At 40.5% G+C, this 15,976-nt stretch overlaps 1 protein-coding gene across 1 annotated transcript in view; it reads left to right on the top strand.

Annotated features, from left to right (window-relative positions):
• The first annotated feature begins 8,290 nt into the window (after positions 1 to 8,290).
• MOXD1 (monooxygenase DBH like 1) overlaps positions 8,291 to 15,976 on the top strand; it is a 78,551-nt gene continuing 70,865 nt past the window's right edge. The window contains 1 exon segment of the mRNA XM_079148198.1: positions 8,291 to 8,910. Coding sequence (XP_079004324.1) covers positions 8,647 to 8,910 — 264 coding nt within the window. The 5' untranslated portion in view covers positions 8,291 to 8,646.

Consider the following 15,976-nt stretch of genomic DNA (forward strand, 5'->3'; position numbering starts at 1 on the left):
GGAAATCTTTTCTTCTAATCAAAACCATAGAGAAGACCCCCAATAAATCTGACATCTCTTTTTCATATGAGATTAGTATGTATTAATAGTACATATTATATACATTAGTATTAAGTGTATGTTTAATTTTTATTTTAATCTTCAACGTCCCTTTTTAGGTTGGCTATGGAGATAATCCCTCCCCTACAATCATCTCTGCAATGTCTTATTTTCCCACTCATACGTGTCTCTCTTAGTTTTGCAGAGGTAGCTTGCCCTATCTACTTAGGACGAGTTCTATTTTCTTTTGGAACGACTGAAGTCCCTGCTCTCCCTATGCACAGCTGTGTGATGAAATGCCACAAACTAGCCAATTGTTTAGGGCAGTAATCACAGCTAATGGAGAACTACCTTGAAATAAGGTGCTGTGAGGAGATGGAGTTCATGTGAGCTCAGGTCCCAGGGTTCGTGTTGGCAGGAATCTGAAATTCAGCCATCACCATTGTCCATGCCACATGTCCCACGCCTCTGACTGGCCCAGAGGCATCCATCTGTTGCTTTATTATAGTTCTCTCTTTTTCTATCAGCCACCAAAGAAACACACAGAATATTTTCTGTTATTTGTTTCAGGTAATTTCTTCATATTAATGGGGCCATTTTCTCCATTCAGTAGAATTTACAATAAATATACATTAAGAATGATTATCATGTGATTAATCAGTTTGTCACATTCAAGTGACCTGCTGTTTATCCCATGTCATTTACTCTTCCTCATCATGAGTTAAAGAATTCAAGCTAATATTCCTTATCTACATTACTTGTTATTCCTTTGGGAACTAGATTGATCCAGGAGTTTCTCCAAGACTGAATTAAGACATTACTTTTTCTTGAAATACTTTTATTAGTGTATGATAGTTACACATTATAATGGGATTCATTTAGACATAATCATATATGCATGAAATTTAATTTGCTTCATTTCAGCAAGTTATCACTTTTAAAGAGGAAGGAAGAATGGAGCCAGATGGTCTGTTTGGGTTGATCATTTGGTTTCCTGTTTTTGAGGGGGCAGATCAAAGCAATTCCCACAGGTCAGGTCAAAGCCCCTTCCCTTGAATATTTAACCTCCAAAATATTCTTTACATGGGTAAACTTCATAAAAGTAGATAATTTTCAATCAAAACATTAGTTCTACTACTCATAAAAGGTTTTTAACATATTGGTGATACAGAAATAATGTTTGGATTTATCTGGTTTCCATTCCAAAGGATGATACTTTTTGACTGCTTTGGGTTTGATTTCTCTGATTTTTATATTCCTGCAATATAAATATCAATAATCAAACATTATTTTGTCAGTTTTTAAAGGAGACAAGTTCTTTTTTATTAGGATTTCAAAATATTTCATATCCACTGACAGGTTAATGCTGTGTCTATAATTATGGCCTGAATTACCTACTTGTCTTTACTTCCTGATGTCACCAGAGGTCACAAGATAAACCCACAAGTTTAAAAAATGTGATCATAGCAATTTCTTCATAACTTTTTGCTGCTGTGAATTCTAAGCACTGATTATATACTTGGAAAAAAAAGAACTGGATTACTTATTTTTTGAAGTTGTTCCTTGGAAGTTATCCTCTCATTGCACAAAGTTTTCATTTTCAACAAGTCTAGTTTTCTTTTTCTTAACATCTGAAAAAAGGAGAAAAAAAAATTGATTCAGTAATTACATTCCCCCCCCCAACAAGAATAACAGAACCACTTACTACTTTAATTTGTGTGTGTGTGTGTGTGTGTGTGTGTGTGAGAGAGAGAGAGAGAGTGATGTGGGTGTGTTTGGGGGGTGGGAGTGTGGAAAAGAGGAGGTGGGGAAAAGAGAAATGACAAGCTTTCTTAAATTTTGCTCAAACTTATTTTCCCTTCTACATCACTACATCATGCATTTCCCCACCATGAACTTGGTACATGCTCCATGGCCATTAAGCCAATTTCAGTATATGGCAGTTTCTTTGAGAATTCAGTTACCATATAAAGCCTTAGAAACATGTGTCAAGAAAAACTCTAGACATGTGTAGCAAATTGCCTCTCTGTTCTTTATTTGTATCCAACCAATATACTACCCATAGAATTCTTTGGTAAAAGATACAGAAAGTTTTCTAAAACATGTAGTAGTTTATGGTATTGAAAAGTATTTAAAGTTATTAGAAATTTCTGTCTTCACAATTGAGAGATGATCCTCTGATTTTTGCTCTTAGAGAATTTGGAAAACAATTTTCTTCTCCTGTTTCCTCCAAATGAGAGAAGAACAACACTGACCTCCTGAAGTTGCTGTGTAACATAGCTGCAACACTTGGTGGTATTATTATTATGGGTTTATACCTATGGCTTACAACTCTTTTCATATCCTCCTCTTAAGAGTTATTCTCTACTCTTTTGGCATTTCAAGTTCACTGTTGGATTGGAGTTTACCAAGTATTAAATTTCATAAATAGGTTAGGAGGGGAAAGAGCAGAGAAGAAAAGGGCCTTATGAATACAATGATTTTCTCCCAAGCCTAGGAATCTTAGCACTGGGCCTAAGGTTATGTTCCTGTTTTCCTCATTACTGATGGGCTTACTCCTAAGGCAGATCTTCTGATCATCTAGAGTTTGTATAAACCCTGTCTGGGCAAACACGGCTTTAAGTGAAACGAAAACCATTATCTGGTCCATTATAACAGTGATATTCAATCTGGTGATTTGGTTTAAAATTTGAAGTGTTTAATTATCCAAGTAATGAAAAGATTCTTTTTAAAAACCAAATTATATGTATGTGGAACTAATTATCTAATTTGGATAATTAAGTGTAGAAATTTCCAAGGAATTGAGACTAGAGTTTAGATGTTGAAATGAGAAAAAATAAAATCTTACAGCATAGGAAATAGCAACCACATTTTAAAGACCTTCAAAGCCATAACACTCATTCCCAGAATATGTCGTCTTATATTTGTTACTTTCCATATGAAAATCATCACTTAGTAGTTCAATTGTTTTCTCTTTCTCTTCCTCCTCTTCCTCCTTCCTTTTTTTTTTGGTTTGAGGAAAACTCATTGTTTATTATTCCTAGTAATGATTGCAATGATTTAATTAAGTTTTGGATTATTATATTTTTATATTTACTAGTTTTTACATTCTTTCATTATAGTACAGATTTCTTTAAGTTTTCCAAAACCACATGTGGAGTTTTGGAATCAATGGAATTCTACTGAATCCCCTGCCATTCTTAGTGTGGAGTTATGGATGTATCCAACTTTGCATTGGTGCTGGTTGTTCATTTGATTAAGCCTAGATCTTTCTTGGAATTGATGGCCACAGAAGTATGAAAGTGCCAAAGCAGGTATGTGCCAACCTTATTGCATAACAAAAAAACTGAGAGCTAAGGGGTCCCAGGCTTGAGGAGAAAAGCACTGTTTTCACAATGCCTTTTTCCTCTCCCAATATGTCTACTCAAATTTGGTAAAAACAAGTACCAACGGTAGACTTGGGACACACAAAAGGATTTCCTTTAAGGGCTGGTGTGGAGGAGTCGGGCATTGTTGGTAATTGTGTCAGGCAATCAACCAATCTTCCTTCTTACATTCTTAAAAAAAAAAAAAATGTAACCTGGAAGAATCCACTTCTCTATGCTTCACTTCATTATCAGGAAGATAAGAGTTTGGAAAAATTTCTAAGGTTCTCTGCAAGGCTGACAGTCCTTTAACTCGGCATATTTCATAACCCATCTTTGGCCTTCCTATAGTCACTGACAGCTTTAATTGCTTGGTCTCTCAGAAGGGAGCTTTGCCAAAATCTGAGGAAATGAATGTTTTTCTTGTACTGAAGATCACTCTGATAATGAGCACAATGCCAAGGCCTATTACTCTCCTCAGGTCACAGACAACTTTTTAAGCATGGCTTTACAGTAACACAGGCTTACTACTAAGTATTAATCCATTTCTTCACTGCCATGTTATTGTATACATCATGCTTCCCTGTAAAGGGAAATTTTGATACATGTCACTAGTGATAGAATACGGCTTGATCTTTTTCTTTCCCAGGGTTTTTCAGTTGAAACAGTTTTATTTCAGAGCATAGTTTATGATAATACTGAAGTGTAGGTTTTGTGCAAAGTGGATTGTTTGCTGCGATTTTCTAAAGGAAGAGTGCCAACTGGCACTGGATTTCAAAGTAACCTCAAGAACTCAACTAACCATGTCACAGTTTCCTTATGATAAAAGCAAATGTACTATAAGTTCTCCTTCTCCATTCACACCTCTGTCATCGGCAATAGCATCCATTATTAAAGTGAGGGGTTTATAACATCCACTAATAGTGGATCACAGTATGTCCTTCATGTGAAAAGTATCAGCTCTGTTGAAAGAATGCTTCATGGTAATCATCTGGTGGCTTTACAAATTTTTTATTTGTTAGTGGAGATGAGGTGAAACTTGAGCAAGTATGTAGGAGAGAGAAGGGGACGGGACCAAAGTTCTGTTTTTGCTTTTTCCTGCCACTGACTCATTGCATGAACTTGAGTCACAGTCACCTATCCACAAAAGTGGCTTAGTTTATAGAGTAAAGTGAGAAAATGCTTCAGCTTCCCCATTTGAATGTTGGAGAGCTGCTAAGATCACTTATATAAATATTTTTCTTTGAGTTCCCTAGAAGACAGGAACTTTATAAATATTTAGTATTATTGTTGCACCTTAGGTACAAGTAGACAGGAAAATTATGATACTCCCAAGAAGAAATAAACTATTTCAGAACATCCGGGTTCATACCAAGAGACTACGTTGGCTCCTTCCTATCTGTCTGCTAGGTTTTCTTTTTTCTTCACCCCTCCCTGCCCCTTGCAGTTGACTAATGTAGAAATATAAATAAATCTTAGCAACAGAGCATTTGGAGGTGAGGAAGCTCAGCTTGGGTACAGTCACACTGGCTGATCCCAAGCTGTGTATCACAATGAATATGGAATAAAAAGAAATATCACATTTCAAATCCCTGATTGAAAAGTGTGAGAAAATGATTCATTTTAAGAATGAGTAATTTGGTTTAATATCCTGAACTTAAGTTTTCACTGAATCTCTAGTTTTGTTTATTTTGTGTCTTTTATCTATTCATTTGTCCCAAGGATATCAGGAGAGAAGAGAAGCCTAAAAATGTGATTTGTAACTAGAGTGTTTAGAGTCACTGTGTTTACTTCAAGTGGAGCCTTACAAAATTAATTCACTAGTTTCTTTGTAAATTCTTGCTCAACAGGCTGTTACTCTAACGCTTTAATGGAACTGGGTTCTGGAATGATGTTCTGGGAATGCATACAAGGGTTATTTTTGGACAGTGGAATTTCAGGTAATTTTTTTTTTTTTAGTTTACTTTCTTATTCATACTTTCCTGCATTTCCTGATGTTTTTCTTCAATTTTTAGCAAGTTTCATTTTTATAAGAATAATAGTTTTTCAATAATAATTTTGAGATCTCTTACTATTGATTTCATTCTCTCTTCCATACACTCTGAGTTGTTTTAGTGGTATTAGGGTTGGACCCAGGGACACTCTACCACTGAGCTCCATCCACAATCCTTTCTATTTTATTCTGAGACAGGATCTTGCTAAATTGCCCAGGTTGTAATCCACCTTCTAAGTGGCTGGTATTGCAGGCATGCACCATAGCCTGATTTCTTTTCTCTCTGCTTTTCTCTTTAATTGACAGTGCTGGAAATCAACTCAGAGCCTCAACTAAGAAGATGCTCTACCACTGAGCCACACTACAAGTCCCCTTCCTGCTTCTCTTACAAATTTTAAGACAAGCAGTAATACTGTCATTGTTTTCTAAATGGGGCAACTGAGTCCCACATGCAACTGGAGTGTAGAGTTGGTTTTGATCCAGGGAGTTCAGCCCACAAAGCAAACAGACAAAATTTTCTATTTTGTCTTAAATTACTGGGTTAAGTCAAGCCAACATAAGAATGGGTCTCTAGAGGGTGAATTTTGGTAATAATATTTATTGATATAATCTCAAGATAAATATATTAGTCTTAACATATCTCAAATACTCAAAGCTTCTAGAAGCAATGTCAGTCACAATGAAAGACAATAAATCCACACTCAATGGTCTTACTTGATAAAATTATTAAAACAATTTGCAACTTTCTCTTTTGGGTAGTCATGGGCAGTCTATTCTATTTTGGTCTCAATACTAAATGCAGAACAGAACATTCAATCATGTGGGGCCCAAGCTTTCCCTCCATACTCCAATTTTGTTGCTTCCAGAAGGATCTGTGCATGCATTTATTCACTTTTCCTACAAATATTTATTGAGCACATCTTGTGTGCCTGTCTGTGTTCTGGGCAACAGAGTTAAAACGAGGAACCAGATGTGGTCCCTGACTGGGAGGTTACTGGAAGAAAACAAGCATGTAGACAAGACGTGCAGTAAGTGTCTGGGTGCCATATGACTCTGGAGAGAACATTCCTGACACAACCACACCACTGTAGAGTGTGGAAGAGGGATCAGAAAATACTCCAAAGGATGGAGGGGAGAAAGGACAACCATGGTAGAGCAGACAATCTGAAAAGGCACTGAGATGTGAGACAATGTGGCTCTTCATGTGTTCAGAGGCCAAGGGGTGAGAGAAGAGTGATGGGGGGGAAAGTCAGAGCAGTAAATGGGGGTCAAATTCTAGAAAAGCTAACATCATTTTGTTTTTATAAGGAGACAGAAAATACCCTGGTGGATATGAATTTGAGATTTATATAAGGAACCCCAGGAAGCAGATAATAGTCTTTTACTGGTTCCAGGCTCCTGCATGCTAGGAATAAGGAAAGCCCACCAAACAGGAGGTTTGCCTTCGATCACCCTGCAGTATCATGAACGACCTGAAATTCCTGCTTAGAAGAGTGAAAGGCTGCTCAATATGAGTGTGCCTCATCTGGCACCAAAATCCACTCCTCTTGACCCCAGTGCCCACCATTTTATTTCTTTTTCTCTCCACGTCCTCTCTCTTTTTCCAAGGCTGAAGCCAGTAGCAGTGGTGAGGTTCCTAGTGCACAGGGATACCCAGTTCCAGGGCTGCCATCCTTAGATTGCCATGTGGATGTTGCTGCCCCTGATATCCTCCCAGTGGGTCCTGTTGGAGCAACAGCACCTGGCAGCTGCTATTTCATATTCCCAATTCCTCTGTTCTTTTAAGGTGTCACAGGCTGCTATGTTCTCACCGTATCCCCAAGTTTCAGGATCACTCTTCTCTGATATTGGTACTGTCACAGGATAAACCTGTGGACCTTGATCTCTTCTGTCCTTGGGACAAATCCTTTTCTAGGAAAATCCCTGAAGTCCCAGGTAAGTAGATTCATGTAAAGGTTGCTTTTCAGACGTGGTCACATGTGCTCAAATCCTTAGAACAGTTTAGATGCCTGTGGATACTTTTGGAAAAGTAGTTATGGAGAAAAAAAAAAAAAAAAATAGGAAGAGAAATCAGGGACCAGAAAAAACAGGGTGGAATATGATAACTTGAGGACAGAGAATAAGAAGTACAGGTAACTTTGTGGGCCTCCGAATCCAAAGTAAATAGTAAGCAGTTGTAGTATTCCTCTTATCCATGTTTTCACTTTGATGCCCTCTCACTTGTTTTATATTTTGTTGTAAATCACCTTAGAACTTTTTTCCAAAGATGGCAGAGTATAATAAATGAATAAAGGTAATTTATACCTGCCATATGGAGTATTCAGCATTCTGAAGACATGAACATTGTGTTGAAAGGTGGAATCAAAAACAAAACAACCTTTTGGTAAAGATGCCTACCAGAATTTGAAATATCAGAAAAAGAGATTTTTCAAATGAAAATCAACCCTGACCTACTCTGTGCATTGCAAAGTAGATAGAATGTGTGCCATCACAACCAAATTGAACCAAATCAAAGCAAAACAAGCCCAGGAGGAAAGCAAGCATTCTGATGATTTGATGTGAGGAAAAAGATTTGGGACCCCAGGGACGAAAGCTTGAGAGAAGCGCACTGGGGGAGGTGCACAGCTTCATCCACGCGGGTGGGGGCATTGTCGAATACAATGGTTCTGGAAGATCCACCTCAAGGATACCAGGGAGGGGACATTCAACTTTCTCTCCATGACACCCAGGACTTTTGCTTATTCAACTCCTTCCTCCTCTGCTGAAAGTGACTTTCGATCTCATCAATTTCCCATTCTTTCCCCAGGAATCCCCCCCCCCCCACACACACACACACATTTCTTTAAAGTGCCCAGGTTCTTCCCAACTAGGACTCTCCCTCCTCCTTTTCTCTCTGCTCCTGGTCCCCTAGTCTCAGCTTCTACCTCTGCCTCTCTTCTTTTAGGAAGCCCCATCGTTTTCTTTCCAACCCAAAGGGGCCAAGTCAGGGGTGGGGGGCGGCAGATGGTTCGAGGCAAAGGCCAGGCAGCACCAGGGTAGGTAGATAGGACTGGAGGGGACCGGGCGCGCGGGGCCCGCCACCCGGGGCGGGGAGAGCAGGTCCTGCCCTCCCGGGCGGGCGCGCTCGGCCGGCCCCAGGGGCGGTCCCAGGCCTCCCGCTCGCTGCCGCTCCTCGTGCCTGCTCCTCGTGCCTGCTCCTGCTGCCCAGTGGCTGGAGCCCAGGTGCCGGCGGGCAGGAGGCGCCCGAGGATGTGCTGCTGGCCGCTGCTCTTGTTGTGGGGGCTGCTCCCCTGGACGGTGGCGGGTGGCTCGGGCCGGTACTACCCGCACCACACAGTCCTCGACTCGGAGGGCAAGTACTGGCTGGGCTGGGGCCAGCAGGGCAGCCGGCTCGCCTTTCGCCTCGAGGTGCGCACCACCGGCTACGTGGGCTTCGGCTTCTCGCCTACCGGGACCATGGCGGCTGCTGACATCGTCGTGGGCGGTGTGACCCACGGGCGACCCTACCTCCAGGTAAGGTCGTCCCCTCCCGGAGCCCGCCCCGCCGGGGTGGTCGGGTCCCCACCCCGAGGATGGCGCGAGTGCAGGCTACCACCAGGTCTCTGGCCCCGGGCGAAGTTGCAAACCCTGGGTCCCTGGAACCCCGCGCACTCTCACCTTCACGGTCAGATTCTGCACCACCCTAGCGGAAGGTGCTCGCGCCCGGACTCCCCACCCCTGGCGCGCGGCGCCCGGAGTTTTCGCCCCAGGAAGCTGAGCACCGTGAGCCCTGGCAGTTTTCCTTCTCTGAACACTTTTCCGTCCCAGCGCCCCACTTAGTAAATCTCCCACGTACACACCTGCCACGCAGCATCCCCATTTATACCCGATGGGAAAGGAGAGGGGCCCCCCACCCCGCTTTGGACACCTAAGGGACAGCTCTGGGCGGGGGTCCGGGGAGAAAGCTTGGTATTTTGCGGTCTTGCAGTTTAGGGCTGGGAATCTCAGAACGTCCCCATCGCTGGCTGTTTTGGAGCCTCCGGGCTCGCGGCTGATGTCAGCTATATCATCCGCGAGATGAGTGAAAGGTCCTTAAGAATCGTATAAGGAAGTTTGTTATTCCGAGTGTTTTTTAGGACGCCGCAGACACCTTCATTATCTAAGACCCTCTGACAAAGCCCCCTATTAAGCGGTACAAAAATTCGCTTATTTTAAAGAAGCAACAAAGTGTATTGATTTGCTTCGCAGCCGATTCGCTTTGAGGGGGTTGTGGAAGTGATCCTGCCTATTCATAGGAGCCTTTACGCCTAGAGGAAAGAAAGATCAGAACAGTTAGAATGATTAGGTGGTTAGGTTTCCTGGACATCGTTGTTTGATCCTGATCAACCTTTGGATTGTTGTGAATGTACACTCTTTGTTACAAAAATGATCACAAAACACTCCCCGTTGCCAGAGAAAGTCCATATGAAAATTCCAATTGTCCTGACACTGTTTTAAGGCTTTGATAGTATGAAAATCAACGTTCTTGATGGACTTCTGAATATATTTCTCAGTAAATTTATCTGCAACTTCTAAGTTCAATTTCCACAATGTGCTGCGGTGCCATCACATTTGGACCACTGGGTTGTTGACTTTAGCTAGAAATAAAGTGACAGCAATAAAAATCTCAAAACCACCCTATTGTCTACTTTTTCATAAATTAATTGTTTCCTCCCAAAAGAAGTAACGTGACTCCAATAAAAGAAAGTTATGAGGACGTCACTCTGCTGAATGTATAAATTTTCTTCTTCTGCAGTATCTCAGACAGTAAATGTGTGAACCAAGCATTTGACCCCCAAATATGGGCCGCATGGACTGTCTCACTCTTCTGTGACATAAAGTAGATAATACCTTACTTAAATACCTATTTTAGCCTATTGTAGGGTGAGGAGTGTATGTGCCCAGCAACTACCCTTGTATGTTCTGTAGAAGAGGGCATGAGAAATCTTAAAATGGTGATATTATACAAAAGGGCATAGTTCAAAAGTTAACTTGATATTATTTTTGTCAAAAAGTAGCATTTCTAGAAGGCCCACCCAATTTGATACTAAACACAATATTAAGAGTAGGATCCTGATTCAGCTTGCTTTAAAGGACCCTCCACAAACAGACTTTGTTAAACTACAGAATATTTTCACATTGCTGGTGGTTCTTTACAAAGATTGCGTAAGACTTAATTAGTACTTTTTAGATTGATGTTGGGACGAGGAACTTTTTTAAAAAATTGTGAATATATACCACCGTGAGATAATTGAGAACTGGGCACTTACCCAATATACTTAATGAGCAAAGGGGAAAAAAATGAGTTTTCTTCTTTATCTTTATTTTTTATTCCACATGAAATAAAATCCTGATTTTCATATGGAAACATTATGTTCTTACTTGGTCAACATCCTTTACCATTCCATTTCCTTAAAAATTCTAGCAATTTTAAATATATAAGATTATGCTAACTAGTTAAATGAAGTGCTTACTTAACATAGTTAAAAACTCTGATAACATGAAAGATACCAAATAATATAAAATATAAAATAAATATGCCAATTCCAGCAGGATCATCCAGGCTATGTGATTCCATTTTACAATACTTGAAATTGAATCTTCTCCTTAGAAATTATTTGAGATTCTTCACACACTGCGGTGAGAAGATCATTTTTAGCGACTACGCCAAAAATAAATAGGATTCCTAAGCACAGTGTATGTGATTTTGTTAGTTGACTTTGGATTTTGTATAATTTTTCTCCCAGCGAAAGCAGACTTTTTGTGGAACAATGAAAAAGACTTAGCTCCTGGGGCATCAATATAAGTGCAGTAGCCACAGAAGGAAAATGGCATCAGGCTATGTGATGTGACCCAAGTTGACATCCCAGTCATGCCATCTTGTGGCTTTTCCACATTTTATTTCATCGTTTCTTACATAATTTTAAACATCATTTTAGGTTTTTTAAAATTGTTCTTTTCTTTTTCTAATGAGAGGTGCTAAACCTGAAAACTATGTAAGAGAAAATTCTAATTAACCACGTAGAGAATGGTTGACTAAATAGGTGTCACAAGCCTAAATGCCTCTAGAGGTCAGCAGAGAAATGGGTGGCATGGTGGATCAGGCAGACTGTGACAGGTAGTAGAGAGCCTTGAGGGAAAGTTTGGGCAAGTGAGTTCCTGTTACCAGGGCATATACACCCAATATTGCTAGATTTTTTTTTTTTTTTTTGAGAAAAGACAGAAATTCCTGTTGTATGTGTGTTTGTATGTGTGTGTGTGTGTATGGTGTGTGTGGGCGGGGGGGGGGGAGGAGCAAGAGAGAGAGAGCACAAGATAGAGACAATTCCAGTTTGTACAAAGTGTGAACATACACACATACAATTTCAGTTGGAATATATCCCATAGACAACCTATTCTGGAACCAAGAGGAAAAAAGCTAAGATTAATAAAGAATCAACCCAAATTATGAAAACCCATGAAAGGCAGAAATGAAAGTCCTATTTCTTTTTAGACCAGGTTCATTCTGTCAGGAAACAAGTCAGTGTCAGGGGGTTTGCCGATTGCTTTTGCTATCCATTCTTATATAATGAACCACCCCAAAACAGTATTTTTAACACAATAATCCTTATTTTGGTCACAGATGTGTAATGTGAGCAGGGCTCAGTAAGCAACTCCAAAAGCAGTGGTTGAAGGTACCTGCCGGCTGCTCACCTGAATGTCTGATGGGCGGTTGATGTCTTGGTGGGCGCTCACCCAGGTTTGCAGTGGGATTGCGGTCTCTCCATGTGGCTCATTAACATCCTCACAGCATAGTGGCTGGTCCCAAGAGTGAACATCCCAAGAAGCCCAGGCAGAAGCTGTATAGCAATTGATGACTTAGCCTTTGAGTTATACTGTGTGTCTTCTGCTCTTGCCACAGGCTCACCAGTTCAAGAAGGAACACAGACACCACCTTAGCATCATGGGAATGGAATATATTAGTGTGGTTGTCCTTGGAAAATACCTTCTGTCACACCCATCCTTACTGCTTGCCAGTCTCCTTCCCACCACCACTTTTGAGTGCCTGTGTACATGTTTCCATTTTCTTTCTATTCCACCTAAATTGAGAGGCGGTGTTTACTTATTCACTGGTCCCCTGACTCCCTTTCTTTCTTTCTCTTTCTCTCTAGCCTATAACCCCCTACTCACGAGAGTTAGTGAACGGTTGATAAGTTTCCCACTGTCCTATTCCATACTCCCTTGGCCTCCTCCCCTCATGCTCTCCCCCAAGTTAGAGTTCTGAACTTTGGCAACCCCATAGTTTTCAGTGGTGGCTGGTCACTAGTTAAAGGTTAGGTCCAGTGAGGCTCCCTGCAGAGGTCAGTGTGACATTTACCAGCAACCCTACAGAGTTAACAACTTTATTTCAAAAAAGTTTTGCGGTACTGGGGAATGCACTCCAGATTCAGCACATGCTAGGCAAGTACTCTTATTCTAGGCTTGTGGTTAAAAAATCAGATTTTGAATTTCCTTCCATCAAGGCAGCAAGCCTGGCCACCCTGAAAACTATACCTAGAAGCCTGGCATAATTATGAAAATTTGCTCTGCCCATTTTGTAACCTCTCTGACCCTGCCTGGGGATAGTACCTCAAAGGGTGGGTGACCAGATGACATCAAATGGGAAAGAAAAGAGAGAGACATTGCAGGTGTGAGGCCTGTCTTGGCATAATCTACCCAATAGATTGTTCTGGAACGGCATGGAAACTTCCCTCTAGGATGCTGCAAAGGTCAGCCTGGACTCTCTTTCGCAGAAGGAAGCAGTCTGTCCTTTTGCCTTGGCTTTCCAGAACCTCACTATTTTGTCTCAGTGAATCAGCTCAACTCATTTCCCTGATGGATTCATGTCCTTTCCTTGTTCTTTGCCCCTTTTTGACAGAGCAACTCCACCCCCACCCAAACCATTAAGCAACTGTGAGTGCCCATTTGAGGCAAATAATCCGGGCAATGAATGCCCAGCCTGTGTAAGTGAGAGAAGAGAGCAGCATTGTGGGATGTGCCTGTTGAATTTGCACAAAAATGGATTCACCCTTCCTATGGGGGTATAGAGCACTCGTGAATGGAGGCTGAAACATATGTCATCATTTGTTACAGCCTTGCTTGTTGGCTGTCTTAAAAACTGAACCCTTTCTCTGCTGAGAAGTGTCTTCAGCAGCAGAGTAATTGCTGCTGGGCTACTCTCTGAGGAAGTGCTGGGAACTGATTTAAAATCACAGAAAACAGTGAGCATTCTTTGTGGTTAACGATGTGCTTCTTTTAAGCACACCCCAGCCAACGGCAACAAAGAAATGTTTGCAAAGCAAATTGAAAGCTGTAAGGGAAAGATGAAGAAAGTGTGCAATCCTGACACAGCTCAGCTGCAGCTTTGTTAAGAGATATTTATAAGTCTTGGGATGATGCCCCCCAATTTCCAGATGAAGAAGGGACCTTTCCAGGCTTCATGCTTGGTGCATTAGTAATGGGGACACATGCTCCAGTGTTCGAATACACGCTGATGCTCTTCAGCTGTCTGCTTCCCCTGGCAGAGTAGAGGATTTCGTAATTAGCCTGAGGAAACAAGTGGACTTAACAGCCAAGGAAACAATGCACCTGAATTGACAAATGGGGTTGAAAGTTTCAGATGACAAACAGCATATTTCTGGAGTCTTGGAAGGAGAAGCAAGGGTCCACTTCAAAGAAACTGAACGGTGGTTTAGTGATTCATCGTCTGTAATGGGGCCCTATTAAAATAAAGTTGCTGGCAAAAGGGATGAATTCATTACACATCATGGTATTTCTGGAAATGTTTGATCCACATGTAACAAGAAAAAAATAAAAACAGTGTACATGGATGCCTCACAATGCTTTTTATTGTAAGTTAAAACAAATACCTAATAAGGAACTTTTCAGCAAAAAAAAAAAAAAAAAAAAAATTCCCTTAGGAAGCTTCTTCCAAATCTATATCTTGTTAACTTATTCAGAGTAGACCAAACAAACAAACAAACAAAAAACAACAAAATTTCCATATAAGGAGAACATACAGCATATATGCAAATAGTTCTGCAACAATGGATAATTTTTATTACCGTAGAATTGGGATCATGCATCTGAGTGCTTTACAAATAATGTACAGACCAAATATAATTTGCTAATAAGTCTTTCTTATTCATTGAATGTAGCCAAAATTACAATATTTATGCCACTCTTGTTTTTACAGATTAAATGTTGATGTTTTGTGTATTTACTTGCTGCCCTTTAGAACTCCAAATTTGATAGATTCCCCACAAACTTTCTACCCAATTTTATAGGTGAGGAAACTAAGCCTTGGGTAACTCCCAATATCTTGTTGGAGGCCACACAAATCCACAACCTGGATTTATTTCCTCTGAATCCTAGCTTGGTACCCTTTCTTCTTTAAGAAGCTTCCGTAGAAACATATTCCAGTTTTCTTCTAAATAATGGAAGAACATGTATTTCCAAGTATTTCTCTTACTAATTTTTCCCACTATAAATGTCATAGAAATACATTTCTATGATATGATTTTTATGATGTTTCATTCACTAAATTCTTCATGTACACCTCACATCATAATAAGTCCTTAAAGTGTTCTATCTCATATAATCATCACAATAGCTATTTGAGGTCACTAGCTTGTTTCTCTTGTTTTGTAGATGTACAGACCCTAGACTCCAGTATTTTCTCAAATTTACATGCTGAGACGAGAGCAGCAATTTTTAATCTGAGAGTAGAAGTGAATTTCAAAATATACCGAAATCGGAATCTCTCCTCCCCATAGCCCTCTGCCATTCCTACACACCTTTTGCCAGCTGGTACCAGCAGCTATATTCTAAGCAAAGGGGTGTGTACCCACACAGAGCCTAAATTTTATCAGTCATGCATGTTCGGAGGGTAGCAAAGTAACATCATTTCATTTCATTAATAAATGAAAGAATCAGGTAGTTCTTAACTTGTGTTTAGTCTAGAAGAAATGTTCAGGTCTAAAGTCTTGGTTAGAATGAACAGTAACAAAATGGACTCCCTTAGTATCTGGAAAAATTATCAGTGTCATTCATTACATAAATAGATACCCTTTCATTTTTCTCCCCATTCTCCAAGGTTGCTAATAAGCTGTGAAATGCCCTTGAGCTATAGTGGCAGCAGAGAGAAGAGCAACAGGAGTGGTGGATAATTAGTATCTTATTAGGGCATGGATGGAACACTTGCAATCTGATGACTATCCTTGCTGCCAAACCTTCCTGAGGTACCAAGAACAATTCCATGTGCTTGGCAGATGTTCAAGAAATACCGGCTGAATAACTGCTGAGTAGTTAAGAGCAGGAAATCTTCTAGACTTGGTGTGAGTTCCAACACCGCTTGCTGCTTATTCCTTGTGTGTCCCTTCTCAAACTCCTTAAACCTCTTGGAGGGAGTTCCCTATTGTTCGGAAGGGAGATCAGGATCTTGAACTTATAGATTATTGTGAGGATTTAATGAAATTGTCATGGAAAGCTCTCGCAGAGTATGTGACATGTCAAAAGTACTCCATAAATAGGAGTGTGAATT

Source organism: Sciurus vulgaris, assembly GCF_902686455.1.
Source record: "Sciurus vulgaris genome assembly, chromosome: 7".
Classification (NCBI taxonomy): Eukaryota; Metazoa; Chordata; class Mammalia; order Rodentia; family Sciuridae; genus Sciurus; species Sciurus vulgaris.